Genomic DNA, 21,032 nt, shown 5'->3' on the forward strand with positions numbered 1-21,032 from the left:
CTTAAATAGCAAGATTAACTGGAACAATTCATATAAACCTGGGCTAACCTTCACGTTTACTGTCTTTATTTTGAATTTGTAATAAATAAACATTCTCACGACCTTTTAACTGTCTACAGTCCTTAATGCAAACTTCATAGAGCGTTTTGTTCACTTGCTATGTTGTTTTAACTTCTTAAATCCTAATATTTTTTAATAAAACCTTACTGTAACTTTTATGAGCTTTGACTCGTTTACTGTCAATGAAGACAAAAGGTCATCTTGTGGTTTTTTTAAGAAGTTGTTGTGATGAATGGACTGACACTAAAAATGCTGAAGGATTGTGTTCCTGAACATAGGAGTCATGAAATGCCACTGTGTGAAGTGACATTACAGTGGAAGTTTGCACTTAGGGAGGTAGCAAACTGTTTCCTGGCTGTCTTGATGGTTGTTGTCAGTTCTTGTGCGAGACTGGAGGGGCCAGGGTGCTTCTTGCTCAGCTTCTGGCGGAGCTGCAGGCCCCTGTACCTGGTTGTGCTGCATGTTTGATCCCAGGGGAAGGAGAAATCTGGCTTCCTAGAGGGCAGAAAAGGAAGGCTGTGGCCTACTCACCAAGGGTGTGTGCGGAGGGATTTGCACGTAAAGAACTAATGTGGGCTTGCAGGTGGGTCATCTTGCTTATCCTGACCCCTTTCACCATGTCCCGTGCAAGGTGCCGTGGTGGCACACTGCTTCCTGCAGCCTGGAGTAGCAGGGGGCTGCTGCAGCCCCCTCCTGCCCTGGGGCTCAGTATTTCACTGCTGCCTCTTCCCGCTGTCCCTGCAGTCATCTCCCACCCGTGGGAGCGCAGGTGTTGCCTCTCTCTTCCTTCCCAGGGGTGATTGCTGCTGCTGCTGCCTTTGAACCGTTCCATCTCCTGCCTGTGCAGTTTCCTGAAGGACTCCAACTCGATGTGCACCTCCCTGGGAAAATCACCCAGCCCTGAGCTGGCATCATCTCACAGCTCGGCCATGAAGGAGCAGCAGCTTACACTTGCTCAGGGGAGGACATGGGGTGGTGAGGAGCAGCTGGGTTGTACCCAGCCCTGGCATCCTTCTTATCGTGTTCCCCAGCTGTTCTCTGGTGTTCCTGGGCTCTGCAGCCCAAACAGAGGAAAAAAAAAAACAGACTTGCTCTTTGTGCAAAGCTCTGTGTGATTTAAAGCAAAAGTTGGGTATAAGTATCCTGCAGAGGAGAAAAATGTATAGTAGGGGAGGTGAGGCTGGGTAACCTGGCAGGTGGTGGTGGTGGTTAGTCCTTGAACAGTGATTTTCAGTGTGCCTGTCTCTTTGGGATCTCTTTGAGTGACAAATTCATAACAAGCAGCTAAAAGCAGCTGGGATATTATAGTCCTGTCTGAGTCCGCACCATTGCTCCAGGACCTCGGCATCTCTCTGTGTTGATCAGAGGGCTTTGAAAATGTAATCCTTTCCCAAGTTTCAGCCTTCAACCCTGTGTCTCTCTCTTAAACTGAAGCATTGCCCTCCCATTGTGCTGAAACACGACCCAGGCAGACACAGAAACCTCTGCTCAAAGTGGAATCGCTTAAAATAAAGTCAATAATATCTAGAATACTTTGCATTCCTCTCTAATGCAAGAAACAGCCTTAGTACTTGGTGTGACCCGTCTCCACATGCTGCTGATTTGGGTTTGTTATCTTACCCTCAGTGGCCAGGGCTGCCAAATACAGTGATTAACCGGACTGTTCCAGAGGTTAAGGCTGTCTAAGAGAGACTTGCACTATCCCTTCCTCCTCCTGCAGGACTCGGGATTATGGTGTGCAAGATACTGTTTTCAAGTGCTTCTAAGATGAGTTCAGCCCATGGGAATGAGACACCCGTAACAGTGTCACTCAGATGTGTTTAGGGAGATGATGAAGCTAAGTTAATTGTTGCATTCTTGTGAATATTACAAGCTATCCAAAGCCAAGGAGCTCACCTTGTACTCTGAGGTATTCACTGTGAAGAAATGTTCCTTTGCTGTTGCTGGAACTACTCAAAAATGTCTACTACAGTGCTCGAAACTGGGAGCTGTTCGTGAAACCCTCATTAAATTGACAGGTAGCTTGACTTGTTATTGTGGAAATAAATCTGGTTCCTATAGAAACTAGTTGCTTGTGACTGGTGGGGCCGTAGAACAAGCCTGTTTCAGTAATTGCACACCCTCCTGATGAGGCATCATTTATGTGCATTATGCAGTGTTTTATCAGCATCAGCTCTCCTGTCAGGAGCTGCTAAGGGGATGCTGCTGTATTGTATGAAAGGGAAAACAGCTATGGAAAGGTGAAAATAGAATTTCTCAAATCTCTGTTATTAGCTGAGATGCCAAGGGCAGCTTTTAGGTGGGATTTCGAATTGGTGGTCTTCTCTGGAGACCTCCACCGGGCACACGGGTTTGGGATCTGGGACTGTGCAACTTGCCCCCAGCTGCAGTGAGTCAGGGCTGGAGCAGGACCCCAGCTTCAGGGGGGCCCATTAATCCCACAGCTGATCCATGACACCACACTTTATTGCTTCACCTATAGATTAAACAGGCTGAAATACATGTGCTCTTGTATGTTAATACAAATACAGCCTGTGTGTTTTACATCGTCAAATTATCGTCTGTGTTTCAAAATGGAGTACCGTGTTTCTGACTGATTGAGTTGTGGCACGAGGCACGGGCAGTTAATTGCTACTTTATAATTGCTCCAGTCCTGCGATGAATTCCAGCTTCCGAGGACCCCCGTGGGACCTGCTCAGATCAGGGCCAGCTTGCTCTGATCTGGTTGAACAGGCTCATAATGGTTGCTACCTGGGATTAAACGAAATGGGTACTTAGTGAAATGCAATTCCCTTTCTTTGTCACGGATAACTTTAATCAGTGTTTTGCGAACACCAGGGGAATCTGTAAGCGTGCTCAGCTCCATGGCTGTTGGTACCACGGTCCCAGATCTCCGAAGGTTCCCGCTGGCAGCAGCAATGACACGGCTGAGTTCGTTCTGCCGCCTTCTCTGTCAATCAGTTGGAGTCTTGCTGTGTTAGAGACAGAAACGGGGGAAGAGGGAGGAAGAATTTGTCAAGATAAAAGTGCAAATCGTGGGAGAATTAACTGGTTTAAACTTTATAAACTTCCTTAAACTCTCCAGGCCCTAAGCTTAAGGTTTTAAGACGGATCAGTGGAAGAGATGCAGCAAGAAGCTGTAGATATCGCTGGTGCTCACACAGCACTGAGCCCTGTTGCAGGTAAGTCTGCGTGGCCTCAGCACACGTCAGCCACGTGTGTGTGCTGTGTGTGCAGGTCGCCCTTCGCATCCGCCCCATCAGTGAAGCAGAAGTGGAGGAGGGAGCTGCCCTCGTTGCCCGCAGAGTGGGCGAGCAGGTGAGCTGGTGGGGGGGGATTGTGCCTGGGCTGCAGGAGAGCCCCGGGGATGGGGACTGGGGAGTCTGCCGGGTACCACGCGGACCACCGCGAGGCTCTGGCTCTTCTGGGTCACGTGCAAATGCTTCCAAATCCTGCCAAACTCCTGGCCTTGCTGTGACCCAGCAGGGATGCGGCTTCCCGTGCAAATGGCACTTCTTTTCTCCAGTTCTGCATCTTTCACTTCTTGCTCCTCTTTTTAAGAGTCAGGGATCACAGGAGGTCCCCACTTACCTTTTCTACATCGCTACATCTATTTACATATTTTTATCATGCCCTTGTTATTTACCTTTTCCACTGATCTTTCTCTGAACCCTTTCTGAGTGCACACTAATTCTGTAATGTACCATCTCTTGTCTCCACACAATAGTCAAATGACAGCAGCCCTCAGAAGCAAAGACCGTGTGAATTTATCTTTCCTCTTTATGGATTATCTTACAAATGCAATATTTGTTTAGCATGTTACTGGTGAAACATTCCTTTTTTTTTTTTTCCCCTCCTCTTCTTTTAAAGCCGTCACAAACCTCACAAGGATATCGGCTTTATTTTTATACAGCTTATTCAGAATTGCATCATCTGCCCTGAGATCTATTTTTCCTAATGGAAATCTGGGAAGGAAATGTGCATTACATTAGTCTGAGTAACTTCTATCTACGAGAATGAGTTTCTCTTAATAATGCAAATAACTGTAATTATGAAAGCAAATTAATTGACTGGGCAGTTGAAGTACTTAGATTTCTTGGTGTATTTTGATTTACATCATGTCCCCTGCTATTTTTGCTCCCAGCCTAACTCATTTAGAGCTGCTTCTGTCTGCTTATTAATCCTAACTCAGAATTGACTCTGTTAGTGTCTAGTTATGTTTTAATGCTTCCGTGCAATAGCAGAAGATTTATGCTTTTAGAACACTGCTGGTTAGACAAGGTGTTAGCCCCAGATGGGAAGAGAAGGACACTTTTGGATGCGTGGGTACGCTGCAAGAAAAATTTGGATGTTACAAGGGCTCAGTAAAAGGGGTCTGGAAGTGTTATAAATAGAATTTCTAAAGGAAACATGCTGACCTCACTCTCCAAGCTTTGCTCTTGGCTTTTGCACTTGCATGTGCACATGATTAGGTGTCAGCTCACCTTCTGCAGGCAAATGCCACTGCCGAGGATAAACCAGGAGTTCCCTTTGGAGTTTGTTCTTGTGTTGCTTCAGGTTTTAAGGCCTGAGCTGGACCACTGAAAACTAAAGAATTGAAAAAAAAAAAAAAAAGTCATTCTGGTAATTGAAACCTTGCAGATCAAAACTGGAAATACTCATTAGAGACTTGGAATTTAGCAGGAAATGCAAAAGAAAAAGAAAAACCAAAGCCTTGATGCTTGCCAAACACCCATGGGCACTTGCCCTAGATGTTTGTGTCTCTCCCATGCTTGGCACACCAATGCAGTTATTCTGTAGGCCAACTGGTGGTTTATCTATGCTCTAATTGCTTATCTAATGATCTGCTTACCTGAGAGAGAGTCAAAGCTGCTCTGGAGTAGGAGGCACAGGGTTCTCTGTCCCTTCCCTTGAGGCTTGAGCATCTTGTTATGAGCTGTTTCAGTGGAGGAGAAAGAATACTACTCTCCACAGTAATCTTATACTGTGATAATTATGTACTAAAACAGATCCTAAGGGACTGAAAAGAAACAGAACCAGTTCTGTAACCTGCTGCAACTTCTCTCCCACCTTTGTTTTTTCCTTAATAAAAGCCAGAAATGGAATGAAGTTTCTGCCCTTCAGCAATGCAGCTATTTCTATCAGTCCTTCTGCAGGAAAGGCTTTGGAAGATGACTTTGGGCACTTTTGTTCCCGAGGAACTTAACTATTTTCTTTCACAGCTCCTCTGTCTGAGTCTTGGCTGAAAACTGAGGTAAGAGATCCTCCTGCTTGCATGGGAGTTCATCAGGTGTCACATCCATGCAACCACCACTATTACCCAACGCCAGCGACTGTTTCACTGCACAACGGACCTTCAAAGCATTTTGCAGCAGCTACTAGTTCTACAAATTGCAGAAGTTGCGACATCAGTTACAAAACAAAGCTGTTGGCATCTGCATTGTGCATATAAGTGTATTTTCCATGTAAAGCTGTAGTGCAACGTTCCTCTGGCCAAGAGATGCGATGGTGATAGTGCTGTAAGAAATCCCAACAGGCTGTTAACCAAACCCAGACATAACGGTTCTTCTTCTGACTTTATTTTATAACAGAGGGTGGTCCTGATGGATCCAAGTGAAGATCCAGATGACATCTTGCGAGCTAACAGATCCCAAGAAAAAACGTTTGTATTTGACATGGTTTTCGATCACAAAGCAACCCAGGTAACATACTCCCTTTTTTTTTTTTTTTTAACCAAAAGGCTTAACATTACAATTGTTTTCCCTGCTTAGATGAACGTTTTTGGCAGGTGATTAGAACTGCACATCCCAAAGGCCACATGTCACCTAGATAAAAGGCGACGGTGCTGAAGGTGAGAGGACTGTGAGGGTTTTCCTTTTATCAGAGAAGCAGGCAGACACGTGCAGTGTTCAGTCTGCCTCTCTGCACTGCATCGGGACTCCCCAGATGCAACACACCTGAGCAGAGATGAGGAGCTTTGTCTCCCCAGGTCTCCAGTGAATGAGATCACTGTCACGTTGCTTGGCTCTATTGCTCACACACTTCTTCCCTGTGCCTCTTTTGTTTTACGGGCTCGTGAAGCGAGCTCTAGTGCCCTTATGAGCTGGTTTTGCAGACATATGTAAGGTGCAGTATGAGGATTTCCACAGCACCTGCATTTTATGATCACCGTGATGTGACTGCAGCCTTGCTTCTCACAAGCAATTCAATCATCTGTGTTCTCTTTTACATGAAGCTTCAGTGTAGCACCCTTGTATACTACCTAAGACATTTTTGGAGGCCCAGTGGCACTTCTCAATAAAGGATAAGGTCAGGGAGAAAATTTACTCCCTTCTTCAGCAGACACAAAGAAAAAACAAAGCATTCCATGTTCAAAGTCCAAGCAAATAATCAAATTTAAGGACATTTATTTTAGTAAGCTCCTGTATCTTGCCTGCCTTTAGAAAATTCAATAAACCTCTGTGCTTTTCTGCTCATTTTGATGACGTGTCAAAATTCAAATGGTTCATGAATTGTTCCAAAGCCTAGGAAATTTGTAAAATGTAGTGAGAAAATCATGGGGAATGTGATTAGGTATAGATTGTTTGGACAGCTGTTATGCCTGACCATAAGTTTATGCTTTTTTGACTGAATTAGGAGGAAGTATACGTGTCCACGACCAAAAGCCTGATAGGAGGAGTCATTTCTGGCTACAATGCAACCATTTTTGCATACGGTCCTACAGGTAAAGTAGTCCCTGTAGCTGTACTGTTCCAGAGGAATAAAATGTATCTGTACAAACTAGAAATGAACTATAATGCCAATTCATTGCTTACTGTGAGGACAAGACTGAAGCATTGAAATACCATTCTCATTGGGAAGTGTGGATCTTCCTTTAATGCTAAAGTAATAGCAAAGCTGCCCTGGCTGAGAAGTCACTTAAGTGGGGTGGAATTCAGTGCAGACAAATCTTCCCGTTAAAAAGGAGGAGGAGATGAGGGCGTCTGTGCAATGCTGGAGACTGATCCTTGGGAGAATAGATGCAGGTGTAGAAAGCACCTATGGACTACAGACTACATGAAAATTCATTTCTACCCCAGCTCTGAACACCTAGGTGGGCATTTAACCTACCTATCTGCCCATCTGCAAGTCCTCTTCCTACCCCACGTGCCATGTCTTTCCTGCAGCAGTGTCATTGTGGGGTGAGTAACTGGAGGAAGTTATGGGATGAAGGACAGAAATCAGTAGGAAACCAGGCTTTATTTGTTGTGGAAACTTGCTCACATGGAACCTGGTCTTTGCTGCTCTTCTTTGTATCTTTAACAGGAGCAGGAAAAACCTACACGATGCTAGGGACGGACTGTGAACCTGGGATTTACATCCGCACTCTTGATGACCTCTTTAAGGCCCTCGAAGCTAGCACCGAGGAGATGGACTACAGAGTCTCCATGTCCTACCTGGAGGTGAAGTGTCTGTGTTGCTCTGGATCCAGGCTCTGTGGGAATTCAGCAAGTCCCTGGGAGCAGGTGTAATGGGGAGTGGGGTGTCCAAGTCTGTCCATCATGCGGCACTCCCCCTGGGTTGTACAGCTCAAATCTTTCCTTCCACCCCAAAGAAATACAGGATCAACTCAACCCTCTTTGCAGATGTAAGGACCCACTGCTAGTCTCACACCAACCCCTCTTTTCTTACCCTCAGATCTATAATGAGGTGATCCGTGACCTCCTGAACCCATCCTCAGGGTTCTTAGACCTGAGAGAGGACCCCAGAGGCAGCATCCAAATAGCAGGGATTACAGAAGTCTTCACTACAAATGCTCAGGAGGTACCTTGGGCTATGGTCTGTGGTGAGGGGAAAGGGAGGAGGTTTGTGCTTTCATGCATCAGTGCTTTAAAATTTCTTGACACCTTCCTATTGCCTGTGCCTTAGTCGCAAGGATCTTTTGTAGCAGGACCTTGGTGGAACTGGATTAATGTGATGAATTGTATGGAAAGGGCTGATCATGGAGCCACGTGAGCGGTAGAAACCAGGCAAAAATCCCCAGCTCATGTCCTGCTAGCTCTGCTTCCCCAGCATGCGTGCTGTTTTTCTGGAAGGACAGGAGTGCTTTGATTTGTGTACACATGCATCAACAAAGCATTTGGAGAGGGAGAAGAAATAATGAAACCCCCTTGAGCTACACTAATGTGCAGTTCTACATGTGCCTTGGACATGAGATAAACAGGCCTTCCAGGAAAACAGCCCCAAACCCAACTAACCCGCACTTCCAAGCTCACAAGCCAAAGGGGGAGATCTGGGGAAAACCAACAGCAAAACCTCTGCTAGCATGAGCAGGACCAGAGTCTGCCTGTGCCCTGGGTGAGGGGTTCAGTCTGCGGGGAATGCCGTGCTACGGCTCGGGCAGAGCTGTACATCTCTGCGTGCTTTTCTGCATCGTTTAGATCATGCAGCTGTTAATGAAAGGAAACAAGCAACGCACCCAGGAACCCACCGCTGCCAACAAGACGTCCTCCCGCTCGCACGCAGTGCTGCAGGTGACGGTGATGCAGAAAAGCCAAAGGAAGGCGATGGGCGAGGAAGTGCGAATTGGAAAGCTCTTCATGGTTGACTTGGCGGGGTCAGAGAGAGCAGCCCAGGTACGGCTGGAGCTTGGCATCTTTTGGGGAGACCAGGCTGGATTGCCTGGCCTGCCGTGCAGGGTCTGCCTGCCTGTCCTCGTCCCTGGGGAAGCCAGCACTGTGTGTTTCTCTGTTGCTTTAGAGCAGTAGTTTGTACCTGAGACAGCCTGAAAATAAAGACAAACTTTGATGATATCGGCAATATCTTTTATTAGACCAACTAGTATAATTGGAAAAATGTAAACCAGCTTTTGGGTGCAGCTTTTCCTCAGGTCTGAAAAAGCAGCAGCGAATTTCACAGCTAAATTGAAGCTGAGGTCTGTTAGGCAGGAATCGGCTGGGCTGTTGGAGAGAAAGCTGCTGCCAGTGGAATAGAGGGATGCTGGTGGGTGGAAAATAAGGCAGCTGGCTCCTGTGGGAAGGAGAAAATGCTGGAACTCAGGGAGGTGATTTGAGGGAGCGTCTACTGAGACCAGGAATTCTGAAGTGATGTAGTTACGCATCTTAATTTCTGAAATAGTATTTAGAAGATAATTAATAGCTATCTTTTAAGAACCAAGAGGTCATCTTCTCCAATAAATGTACTCCTACCAGCACCTCTGTGCCTCAGAGTGGGGTTTAACCCTGCACTGTCATGTTGATTTTGCAGGAGCCATTGCTTTGACATCTAAACCTTGACCCTGGTGATGCCGCACATCTTCCCCAGGCACAGATCCACCGTTCTGAAGCGTGTGCTTTGTCTGTCTGTCCTACCTCCCTCCCAACAGACTCAGAACCGGGGCAAGAGGATGAAGGAAGGAGCCCACATCAACCGCTCGCTGCTGGCTTTGGGCAATTGCATCAATGCTCTGAGCGAGAAGGGGGGGAGCTAGGCCCAGTTTGTCAATTTTCGAGACAGCAAACTCACACGCCTGCTGAACGTACTGTACGCTGCGGGTCAGCGAGGAGCTTGGTGAGTCTGTTGCTGGTATTACCACCTGAATCGGACAATTCTTGAGAGCTGATCCTTGAATATCTCTGTGCATTGTCTATCCAGCTTGGAACGCTCCTCCAGGGTCTTGCACGAGCTTTGCAATGCAGTCAGGGCTTGATTAGGACAGTGCTGTCTCTGCAACAAGCATGTTGTCTTGTGAGCTCTGTGGTTAAGGAAGGACCTTCTATAGGCTTAAGGAAATCCTATGGATTTGGGTCATATGTCTCCAAGCTCACAGATGACCAGTGATTTTTTTAGTTAACTTACTGCCTTTGAATGTTTCATCCCTTCTATAAGATTTGGCTGAAAATGGCCAATAAATTTGGGTGTTGTTGGGGCAGAAGAAAGACTGAGAGCGAAGTTGTCTCTCCCTTAGGAAATCAGAAAGATTGCAGACACACTCTTTGCCACACAGTTATTTTATGGATACTTTACAATCTCATTTATGAACCTCACCTCAAGCCTTGGTTCTGAGCTACCACTGCCTCTGCATGACAGATGTGTTTTCTGGAGGAGAGTGGGGAGGAGAAGAGATGGAGAAACAGGCAGGCTTCTGTTGTGAGCAGAATTGAGAAGCTGCCAGCGCATCTGTGGAAATTGCCATTTTCTTGCAAAGCCGCTTCTTTTGTAGAAAGTTAATTACTTATTGATTTTGCTGTTGATGGAGAGAGGGACTAACAAATGGTCTTTTACCAGCATTTCCTTCAATCCTAATCGGGATTCTCCACCAGAATCTCAATAAACCACAGGGGTACCCAGACACAGTGGTTACCACTGAGCAGCAAGCCCCTGTCATGTCCATACTAACTACATCAACGTTGCATCCCTCTAGGACTCATTAGGGGGCAACAGCAGGACTGTTATGATTGCACATATCAGCCCAGACAGCACGTCCTTTGAAGAATCTCGAATGACCTTGATCTATGCCTATCGAGCAAAAAACATCAAGACACAGGTAACTGAGCAAACAACTCAGAAGAGGGTGGGGGTTAGAGATTAAAAGCTTGCAAAGTGGAAATAGAAGATGTAGTGGATGAAGGGAGAACAAACTTGAGGGGGGGGGAAGTGCAGGATGGTATAGAAGCTCAGTGTGAGTGATAGAAGAGAAGAAAAGCAGATGAAGGCAACAGTGGAAAGCAAATTGTGTGTGTTATGGATGAGAAGAGGAATATGAGGATCAAAATGAGGGAGCAGAATAATGGAAAGGAAGAGGATGATGTGCCTGGTACGGACCTGGGTGCAGAACATAAGGAATGATGGTTGGAAGGTGGCTATTGGGAGGACAACATATGGAGCGTGTCCCGGTGGGGATGCTGGGCCTGGAAGAGGAACTGAGGGGCTACAGAAAGGAGAAATAAAGTAGGGAGGCTTGTGGGGTGAAGGAAGATGAACTATGATCTACAATAGTGTTGTCACTCTTTATGGATCTCTGGTTTCCCTGTGGACACAGGGTCCCTGGCTTTTCTCTACCACTAATCTTGTTTCCCCACTTATGAGGGGAAACAGGATTCAGTGCCCCTCCAACTGAAAGCATAGCTTTGTTTGCAGCCATTGTACCAATAACAGACTGTGGGACAAACGCTCATGTGTTCTGGCTCACCAGGTAAAATGTAACCTGCAGAACGTCTCCTACCACTTCGACCAATACACCAGCATCATCGCAGACCTTTGCAGGGAGATAGAGCACCTGAAGGAGAGGGTCAAAAACCAGGAGAAGGAGAAAAGTGCAGTCAGCTCCGACCTTGGGGATCTGCAAGGTAGAGCTACGACCAAGAACTGTTCTGGGGTATCTGAATGGAAGGGATCTGGGAGAGGAGCTGGGTGGATGTGTTGTGGTAGCACTTGGTGGGCCTCCATGCAGACATAGAGGGGGGATGCTGGTTCAACAATGCTTGTAGAGAGGCAGAGCAGAGAACACAGTCTGATGGGCAGAGCAGGCAGGGGCAATTAAGTTGTTTTTCTGTGTGAGCCTGTCTCTGATGTGCTGTGTGATGCTGGCAACACGTTCAACCTTCTCAGTATCTTCCCCAACATTAAAATGTGTTAAATTTCACAAACCTGCCCTTGAAAAGAGCTTTGACATCAAGCGGTGGCATTTGCTGTGGGAAGCCCTGACTCTTACAGAGAAGTGACCAATTTTGTAGCCTGCATCATCACGGGCTCTGAGGCTGTGTCAGAACACGGAGCTCTGTTGTACGGTTCGTTGCACTTAATTAAAAAAAATAAAATAGGGAAGGGGGCAGGGCGAAGCATTGATTGCTCTGCCCTGAGGATTGTTCCTTTTGCCAGTGAATCTGGCAAGGAATGAAATAAAAATAGTCTCTGACAGATAAGACGTGAGGTATAATAGGTCTCTGCTACCAATACCCAAGGTCACTTCTAGATAACAAGCACGGAAAACTGATACTTTTTTCTTTTTGGTGGGTGGAAAGGAGGAAGAGATGTCCCTGCAATGCAGTATCCTCTTAATACTCACAAAAGCAGTAGCAATGAGACCTATTTATTACTAACAAAACAATCATAAAGATATTTCAGATTTCTTAAGCACATGATTAACTTAAGGAGACTGCAGAATGAAGCAGAGTCCTATAAACGAACACCTTGTAACACATGGACTGAGTGGCTTGGTCCCAGAGTAGTTTTGTAGGGCCTTGGCAAAAGTTCACGTGGCCTAACGTCAGATCAGAAATGTCTTCTCCTGCAGCAGAGAGGCACCAAGGCTCTGAGGCACACAGTGGCCAAGTAATGAACACCTTGCGGGCGCAGCTGATGGGGGCTTTCAGGGAGCAAATGGAGATGTGTCGCAGCCTGGTGGAGCTGGAAAACACCAACATTGAGCTGCACGTTGATACCTGCAGGCACCTCCTAACTATCACTGAGTGAGTAGTTTCTTAGCTTTGAGCACAATTTATACATGGACCTCCAAACTCGCCATGAGAAATGGTAATATCCCATGGTCCCCCCAAGAAAAATTACAAAAGATGTTAAAGAGAGTATTTAATTGTTCAAGCAAAAACATCAAGTGTAGGTTTGAGATTTACCTGTGTGACGAGGAAAAACTTGAGAGGGTGGTGGTCTGCAAAAGGTACCCAGGTATTTAAGGTAGATTAAGTCCCTGGGACACTGAGCCTTAGATTAAGGTGCTATATTTGCAACGGGTGATTTCTGCTATTGAGAAACACATCCCTAATCCCTCCTGGTGCTTGTAAGGAGATTGCAGCCTGCACATGGTGCTGCACTGCAGTGTAATTGCCTGATGTAGCTCCATAAGGCAACCAGCTACCTCTATCATAATTTTTAAGCTCAAGACTAAAAGTATAAATGGTAGATGCCTCACCCCTATTAGGACCTTATTCTGGACTTGTGTTTTAACAGAAAAACTGGAGAGCAGCAAACTGGCATTGTTGGTCCTTCCACATTCCAGTCACCCTGTGTTTGTGAAGTGTTTTCCATCCACATGCACTGCATCTGGGCATAATCTCATGTCAGAGAAAGCATCATCCCTTTCTGCTGGATAAACTATAAGTAGGTGTCAGTTCCCTCTCATTATCGCTAGTCACCCACTTAATGCCTCTGTAAATTTTATAGTCCCTTAGGATTTGGGTCATTTGTAGTTAAAACAGTCTTCAGGACATTAAAGGTCTTCAACAAGTACCTGTGAATTGGCAATAATTTGTGAGAATGGGGGAAAGCGCTGCTCTCCTTGCCATGGAAAGATCACTTAAGAGGCCTGTCTTACACATTTCCAAATGGGAGGAAGCTAATTGTGCTCTTCTGCATGGTTTGTCCAGCTAGAGAGCAGCCTGGACTAATTAGTTCTGCTGCTGCCATGCAAGGAGAAGTTGGACAGATACAATGAAGCGCTATGTGTGCATCATTAGAGTTATGTCACCATGTCCCAGAAGTTCCTTTCTTTTTTTGCTGGCAGCTGGGAATGAGAGAAGGCTCAGGGTGCATGCAAGCATGACAAGCCAGCAAAAGAGGAGAAAGATGAAAACACAGTGGAGGAAGAAAGGGAAGTGGATATCATAGATTCACCTGAACCTCATGAAGTTACAGTGGCAAGAGAAGAGATCAACCTGCTGCTGGCAGAACAGCGCAAGATGGCGGCCCTGAAGGTGAGGAGGTGAAGGTGCCCTTATGGTCACAACTCTGACCTCTGCCCAGCGGGTGCTCGGGGGCAGGATGGCAGCAGCGTAACTCAGAGGGGTTCTTGTGGGTTTGGGCTAGCACCACAAAAGCAGTGTGGCACCTGTATTGCAGCTGGACTCCTCAATACCTTGGGCTGCTGAAGGAAGCAGCGTGGGAACACTGATGTTTGCATCCTGCCTCTGTCCCTGTGTTTTTTAGGATGAGAGAAAATCACAAACCCACTGCCTGGGCTTGCTCACCCATAAGCGAGCTAATTCTTCTAATTGTCCTTTCAGGGATATTTTGGGGTTTGTCACTCAGTGGTTGTTCAATGTTTTGGTAATCACTTTTGGTGATTTTTTTTTTTTTTTTTTTTGGTAGCTAACATTAACGTTTGTGAGTTCCTCTAAGCAAGGACTGTGCATCTGGATATAACTGCCATGACTGAACATGGTGGCTGCTAGTAGAATAAGCAAAATACTTTTTGTAGATATTACTCTAATCTCAGCGTGGAGGACACAGCACAGATTTGCTCAGATGCCTTTGTTATGCCAAGAAGCCGAACTGCCTTGACAACCCCCTATCTACCTTTTTCAGACAGAGCTGGAGCAGCACTTGGCAAATGCCAAGGAAAAAGCTTCCCAGGTGGAGGAGTTTTTTCCCAAACAAATTGCCAGTAAGGATCAGCAGGAGGTACTAAGGCTCCTCTGCAGAGCCCAGGAGCTCGAGCTTGGCAACACAGAGCTGCAGGCAAATACACTGTACAAAGAGAATCTATTGTGCCAGAAGGATTTTGTGATCCAGCAACTGCAGCAGCACATGCTACTCTGTGAAGAAATTATTCAGCAGCAGCAGATACTGATAAAAGGTAAAGCAGCACCTTTGTTCCTGCTGTCGTTATCTCTGAGCTTTGTTTTCCGATGCCAAAGTTGAGAACAATCGACCCAGAAAACCTTGTCTTGGATGTCATGACTCCAGAGTTCTCAGCTGTTTATCTAGGACTCATCTTTAACTCTTCCTCCCCATCTCTGCTCCAGCCCAGAATGTTCCTGTCCCAGAGACACTGGCGAAGTTACACCACCTGCACCTCTCTGAGTTGGAGGAGGGGACGCTGAACCGCCTGCTTCTGCTACATTCAGTGATGTCCAGCATGCTCAGGGTAAGGCAGAGCAGATCTTTGTGCTGGAGAATCCACGCTGTCCCATGATCCTGTGTCATGGCCATAGGTTCATACACACCCAAAGCCTGGCTGGGTCCTGGTGCCAGTCAGGAGCTGTACAGAGCTTTGTTTTATGAACATGTTGTCTCCCTAGAGCTTCACTCTCCTTCCCTCCTTCCCTTTGACTCAGAGAATTAATAAGGCTTCTAGAGACAGAAAAGGACCCAGGCAGGGCTGTGCATGAGCCAGCGTGTTCATCCTCCCAGCTGCTGTTGCATTAGATTTGAGAGAGAGAACTGGCTTGATGGCAAACAGAAAAGCAAAGGTTAGACGGCCAAACATGCAACTCTCCAAGTGACTGCTGAAGGAGACAATCTTCTCTGGAGGCCTCTGCTTGCTCATGGCACAATTGTTATTGAGGTCCACAGGTCTTTCCTGCAAGAAGGAAAACATGCTGCTGGCTCCTTTGTCTTTGGAAAACTTGTGTGTGTTTTGAGGCAGTAAGGGGCTGCCAGGAAATTGCCGGTCTTCAGCAGGGAGTCCAAGCAGCAGAGTCTCTTGTTTATTATGATTGCCTAGAATGAACGGGGCAAGGAGTTGGGTTTCACCTTGAATAATAAACTTAATGCTAGTCATGTTGTTATATGCGAAATTAAACTACTTCGAGTGCCCTTCCACAGGAGGGGAGCAAATAGCAGGTGGCTGGAACTAGGGAAAGGCATAAGGCGTCAAGAGTGTCTTTGTGACCGGAGGCTGGGAGCCAGGGCTAGAGGAAGGACTTTACAGCGAGAAAAGATCTGCTGAGGATCTCATTCTTCCCTCTTCCTGCAGCCCCACAACAGCCCTTCTCTGGATGTAAGTCAGCATCTGGATCTAAATAAAGATGAGGTCAGAAAGGGTCTACCTGGGAACGTGAAGGATCTTCCCTGGGGGGTGAAGTTTGCCATTCCCTCCATCACAGTTGAGTCAGACAGGTAATGTGAACCTTTCTCATTATTAGACTTATTCTCTAGGGCATGGAGACCTGGCAGCTGTCAGCTAAGTCCCCAGAGCTGGGCGATACCAAAATGGAAGAACCTCCAGAAACTGAAATCTGTAAGTAAAGAGTTTCCTGGTATACTGCTCTTGCAAAGTAGCTCTGTGTTTTAGCAGGCACCTTCTCTGCAGAGGGCTATGGGAGATGTTCAGATTTGCTTCTGTTGACTGGCAAGCATTCAAACCAAATAAAGTAGCAAAGTTTGTGAGGATCAGGGGACAAACTCTCTCTCCTTCATGAATCCTGAAGGTCCTTCCTTGCTGTGTTCTTTATTACCACGTTTACCAGGCTTCTGGCTTTCCCCACAGCTTGAGGGCTCTCATCTAGACATGTTCATCTCTCCCTGTTGGCAAAGGGCCTGTGCTTTCATCTATTTAACCTCTTGGCGTATTCATTTTACAGTGGCAGTTGCAGATCATCTAAAACCACACCCTGTAGGAAGGAGGGGTCTCTGGATACCCACCTCAGCCCAACTTTCTCTGTTTTGCCAAGAGGCCCAGTTCAGCAGGTCAGTATGGCAGGAACTGATGTCAAGGCATGTTTGTCATGGTTAGCACCTTCCTCTTGTGATGGCAGAACGTGTACAGCAGCTAAATCTGTTGATGTGAGGAAGGTAAAACTTGGCTGACAATAAAATCATTCACTGGGTTTAAGGCCTGGGATTCACTGAAGAGTCCAAGGCTTAGCTGCCACCTCCAGTTTGGGCTCTCCCTCTCTGTGAACCACTCAGTCTCTAGTGTGTCCAGCAGAGTGACAGGCGTCATAAATAGGGACACACTATACAATGCATGGTCTGGTGTGAGGGGACCTGTGTCATCCAGGATGATCACCTCCTTTTATGCCATTAACTGATCTGCTGGGCCCTGATTTGATGACTATGTGGTGAGCCTGATTTCACCCAATGCCCTGGAACAGAAGGGAGAGTAGGACCTCATCAGTCTCTTGCTTGCCGGCTGACCCATTTTGCAGCTCTAGCTCTATATGGGAGATACACAGTCAAAAAGCTTTGCCTTTGTTTCTCTATACACAGAAGTTGTTATAACAATATTTCAGGTGAAATGTAATGTCTTCCAAACGTTTGAAAGTGCTTTAAAGGGGAAAAGTATAAAAGGTTTGAATGAAAAGCAGATTATGCTGCAATTGCTTTGATTTTTACCAGAAACCAACAGGTGTTGCTGCAGAAAAGATGACTCCCAGGCTGCGTTCCCCCACCTCTCCAGACTTGCATGGGAACAAGTCACCTGCAGACATTGCTGCTGTTCCACTGAGTCTGGAGACCTTGAAGGAAATTGCTGCCAACACCAAAAGCATCTCACTTATCGCAGCTAGTCGCCGTTCCAGAGCCCAACACAGAGACCTTGGGAGCGAAGTCTCCTCAGACCACTTCCCTGAGGAGGCTATGCTTGAGGTGAAGTATCTAGAGGCCAATTCCACCCCAGACTGTCAGACGAGAGACAGTGAAAGTATTGGGAGTTTGCTGTCAGAGCCTGCAGCTGGGAGCCAGCTGTGCTCCCCAGCCAGGGAAGTGCTGAAGAACAGGAGAGACCAGGAGCTATCTGCTGAGAGGACAGCCAGAAAGAAAAGATCTCGCTCTCTTGAGCCAAACTTCCACAGGGTAGGTCCTTTGTGTTTCTTTCTAATGGGAATGGGTTCAGCAGAAGCCATAGACCCAGTAGAGCTAGGGTGGTTTTTAAATATGGTAAGAGAAACATAGTACAAACTGCATGAGGAAATAAGTTTAATATCTTTATTCTGCTATAATGCCCTTGACCTCCTGCCTAATCAGCAAGCTAAGCCAAAGTCAGGTGTGAAGGGAATCTCTCTGGCCCAATGTGGGAACAGTCAGAGGTGAGAGACATCACCACTGAGGTTAACTCAACTTGGTGTCTTTCAGACCTCGAAAGCTGAGCATTGGACTCCCTCGAGCCCCAATACAGACAAAGCTTGTGAGAACCATCTGCACCGACCTAGACTCTTCCATCAGTCAAAAGCTGCGAGTAGCATATCCATCCCCGCAAAGGCCAAGGTTCCTATCAGCCACCGCTCAGGTAGGGGCCAAAGAGCCGCTGGTGACACCCTGCATCAGCTCTGTTGGAAAAGATGGACTGTCATGTGAGAAAGGAGCCAGCGTAAAGGCTAATGATCAGAACTATTAGTAATCTGGTCTTGATTTTTTTTGTATGGTTTAAGTAGCTTTTGATAGGTAAGAAAGCATATCCTTTGCAGACCACTGCCTCAACTATGCCTCTGTAATCTCGGGGGAAGTATTAGTGTTCAGTAGGGTTCACATGCAACAAGTTTCTGAGCTCGGTCTGGTCATTCAGACAGTTTCATATCCAAACCAAGCCTCAGCATGAAGACCAAGACATGACAGGCTGCACTGACTATCTGTCAGCTTCAGTTGCTTTGCTTTGTGCAGACACACAAGGCCAGGATGAGGTTGGGGGAACTGGATACCCAAATCCTATTGAAATGTAGCCAGAATCCTTCCCCCTTCTGGCATGAGGTGCTTAATGATGTTAATTAGTTTTTCTTGTTTTTTTTTTTTTTACTAAAAAATGGTTAGCTTTTGATTTACAATGCTATAATTTTATTTTGGCTAGCTATTAGCATTTGCATTGCAAAATGTTTTTAAGCTTGCTCTGCTCCCACTATTTGTAATTAAGCTCTCCCTGCCTTTGACAGAGGGGACTCCAGGAGAGGTGCCGCCAAAAGACAATGCTCCTGCGAGCGCCATCCGGCAGAGCAACGCTGGTCACGTCAAAGGACGGGTCCTACAGAAGCAAGTCAAGGGTGAGTACATGAAACATCAGGCTGGCTGGCTCAGGAGGCACTACTATATTCTTCAGCACTTGCTCTTTTGCAATCTGAACCTAAAGAGCTGTAAATGCAACACAAACGGCCCAGTTGGGAAAGCAGTCACATGGGCAGGGGCTTTACAGCCAAGTTTTAAGCCTTTTTTTTTTTTTTTTTTTTTTTTTTGCAACAGATGACATGGGCAATGTTCCAGAATGAGTTACACTCTGTCTCCCTCTTAGCCAAAAATAACCTCTTAGGAAGAGAAAATAACAGTTTCAGAGGTGTCCATAATCCTAGTCTAATCCATAGGTGAAGTACAAAGTTTAATCTGAGTTAGCCATGTGACAACATACTGCTTCCACTGAAAGTGTCACCTTGGGATTTTCTTAACGCAACGACATGCAAATCCTAGCGCCTTTGCCAAACTCGCCCCTTCACAGCCCCTGGCAATCTGTCCCCCATTTTGACTGGCAATGAGACTCAAATTGAAGTGTGAGAAACTTGACCGAATACTTCATCCTCCCTCGCTTGCAGGGCCTGCAGATGGTGCCAGCACTCGGCAAAAGCAGCAGCCAGTCACCCGCTTGGGGAACCAGCCGAAGACTAACTAGAAGCGACCAGGGGAGCAGGACTCTCTACGGCCCGAAGGGGTTGCAATTTCAAGGCTGCTGAAAGTTGGGGAAGTGGATGCAGGGGCAGTGTGCCTTAAAATGTATTCTAGCTTCTGTCTTGTATGCTGAAAAGCAGAGGGAAGGCTAGCAGGGGGGAGAGGGACCTTATACGTCGTAATTACTTTTCCCATATCCCTACTGCAAGTCTTTCCTCTGTACTCGAGCTGTTAGCTTCAGTTTAAGACAAGTAGGGTGTTAACAGAGTCCAAGGGAAGAGGAAAACCTCATTTTCCCAGCAGTGTTCGCCTCCCAGAAGATGTCAGCATGGAGCTCAAGCTGCCTTTTTTCCCAGAGCAAAAGTGTGGATGCCACCCATACATCCAAAAGGCTCCCTGACTATTAAAACCAAATGTAAATGCCTGAGAAATAGTTTTGCTGTTCTTCCCTGCTGTCTCTGTGTTGCTGTGAAGCTGGGAGGTGTAACGCACGCCTGGAATGCTGTTTGGGTGAGCAGATGTTTGGCTGTGAGCGCAGCCAGAGATTGCTCTAAGCTCTTTTCTATCTGCAGAGCATTTCAGATCTGACTGCAGCCGGGAGACGCAGCACGGTGATAGGTGAAGACCCTGATAAGAGCTAGCCTGGAGGTAAACTGTGGGAATGTGTTTCTCTTTTTGGAACAAACATGTCCAGGCAGCAGCCTTCTCCATAAGGGGCTTTTAAAAAAGTATTTTCCCTGCTTCTTAAAAATGCTGCCAATAAAGTGGTTCTGCTCATTGCACTGAATAAATAGTGACTCCATGCCCCAAACAGGAGTGGCTTCCCTCCTACGCCTGCCGAAGTATCTAAGATGACAATATCGGGTAGGTTTGTGCACTTTTCAAATGGATGAAGAACCTTTTATCTTCAGCACTTGCAAAGAATTCTCCTGCGTGCTCTTTCTGTCTTGCTGTGTGACACTGCGCCCGTTCCCTATGCCTCTGTGCCTCTATGCCTTTTGCTTTGCTATCTGTCAGGAAGATGAGGGGTAGTTCACTCCAGGGATGAGGAAGCTTAGATTAAGGCATTTTATAAACACAAATAAACCCTCGAAGCGGGTAAGCTGGTATAGCAAGCAGCCTATTTTCCTTATGAAACAGAAGCAGGAAGAGGTGCAATGTCAAAGTAGGAGGTCAGGAACACTTGTTCCCCTGGCCTGCCTCTTTCAGATAAACACAGACATAAAAAAAGGACACACAGATAAAATAAGCACAGACTGTGTGTAAAACCAACCTGTGCCAGCAGGTCTTGAGCCAAGCCTGTATTTACAAGACATCACGTGACCCGCAAACACTGAAACACCAAAAGTGAGTGGAAAATGGTTTTCCAAGCATATACTTCTCCACTAAATGCCTTTGGGCTGAATCACCATGAAAAGTTGCAGTGTTCGGAGCTATTTCATACAACGAGTGGGACTTTTAAGCTGAACGCATCGGTTTGAGGCTGTATCTCTGAAGGGAGGTTGCGTAACAAAAAGTTTGATAATTTGCCATGACTGGTGTGAAGAGCATGGAGCCACGTGATGTCCTAATTTGTAAAACCTACATTTTAAGAGTGTTAATAAATGCAAAAGTTGGGCAGTGAGATCTTGGAGGTGAAATCTGTAAATTATCATTTGTAGCTTTGATAA

At 46.3% G+C, this 21,032-nt stretch overlaps 1 protein-coding gene across 1 annotated transcript; it reads left to right on the forward strand.

Moving 5' to 3' along the window:
- Positions 1 to 3,184: 3,184 nt before the first annotated feature.
- On the forward strand, positions 3,185 to 19,366 carry KIF19 (kinesin family member 19). The gene is given in 19 exon segments (XM_068422982.1): positions 3,185 to 3,199; positions 3,298 to 3,378; positions 5,652 to 5,762; positions 6,697 to 6,784; positions 7,366 to 7,502; positions 7,738 to 7,863; positions 8,481 to 8,675; positions 9,425 to 9,577; positions 10,463 to 10,585; positions 11,234 to 11,387; positions 12,335 to 12,509; positions 13,006 to 13,063; positions 13,575 to 13,748; positions 14,359 to 14,629; positions 14,799 to 14,920; positions 15,934 to 16,015; positions 17,177 to 17,419; positions 18,642 to 18,749; positions 19,290 to 19,366. Coding segments are annotated over 19 exon segments (2,493 nt in total).
- Positions 19,367 to 21,032: the final 1,666 nt, after the last annotated feature.

The sequence above is a fragment of the Nyctibius grandis genome, chromosome Z (genome assembly GCF_013368605.1).
Source record: "Nyctibius grandis isolate bNycGra1 chromosome Z, bNycGra1.pri, whole genome shotgun sequence".
In the NCBI taxonomy this organism is placed as follows: Eukaryota; Metazoa; Chordata; class Aves; order Nyctibiiformes; family Nyctibiidae; genus Nyctibius; species Nyctibius grandis.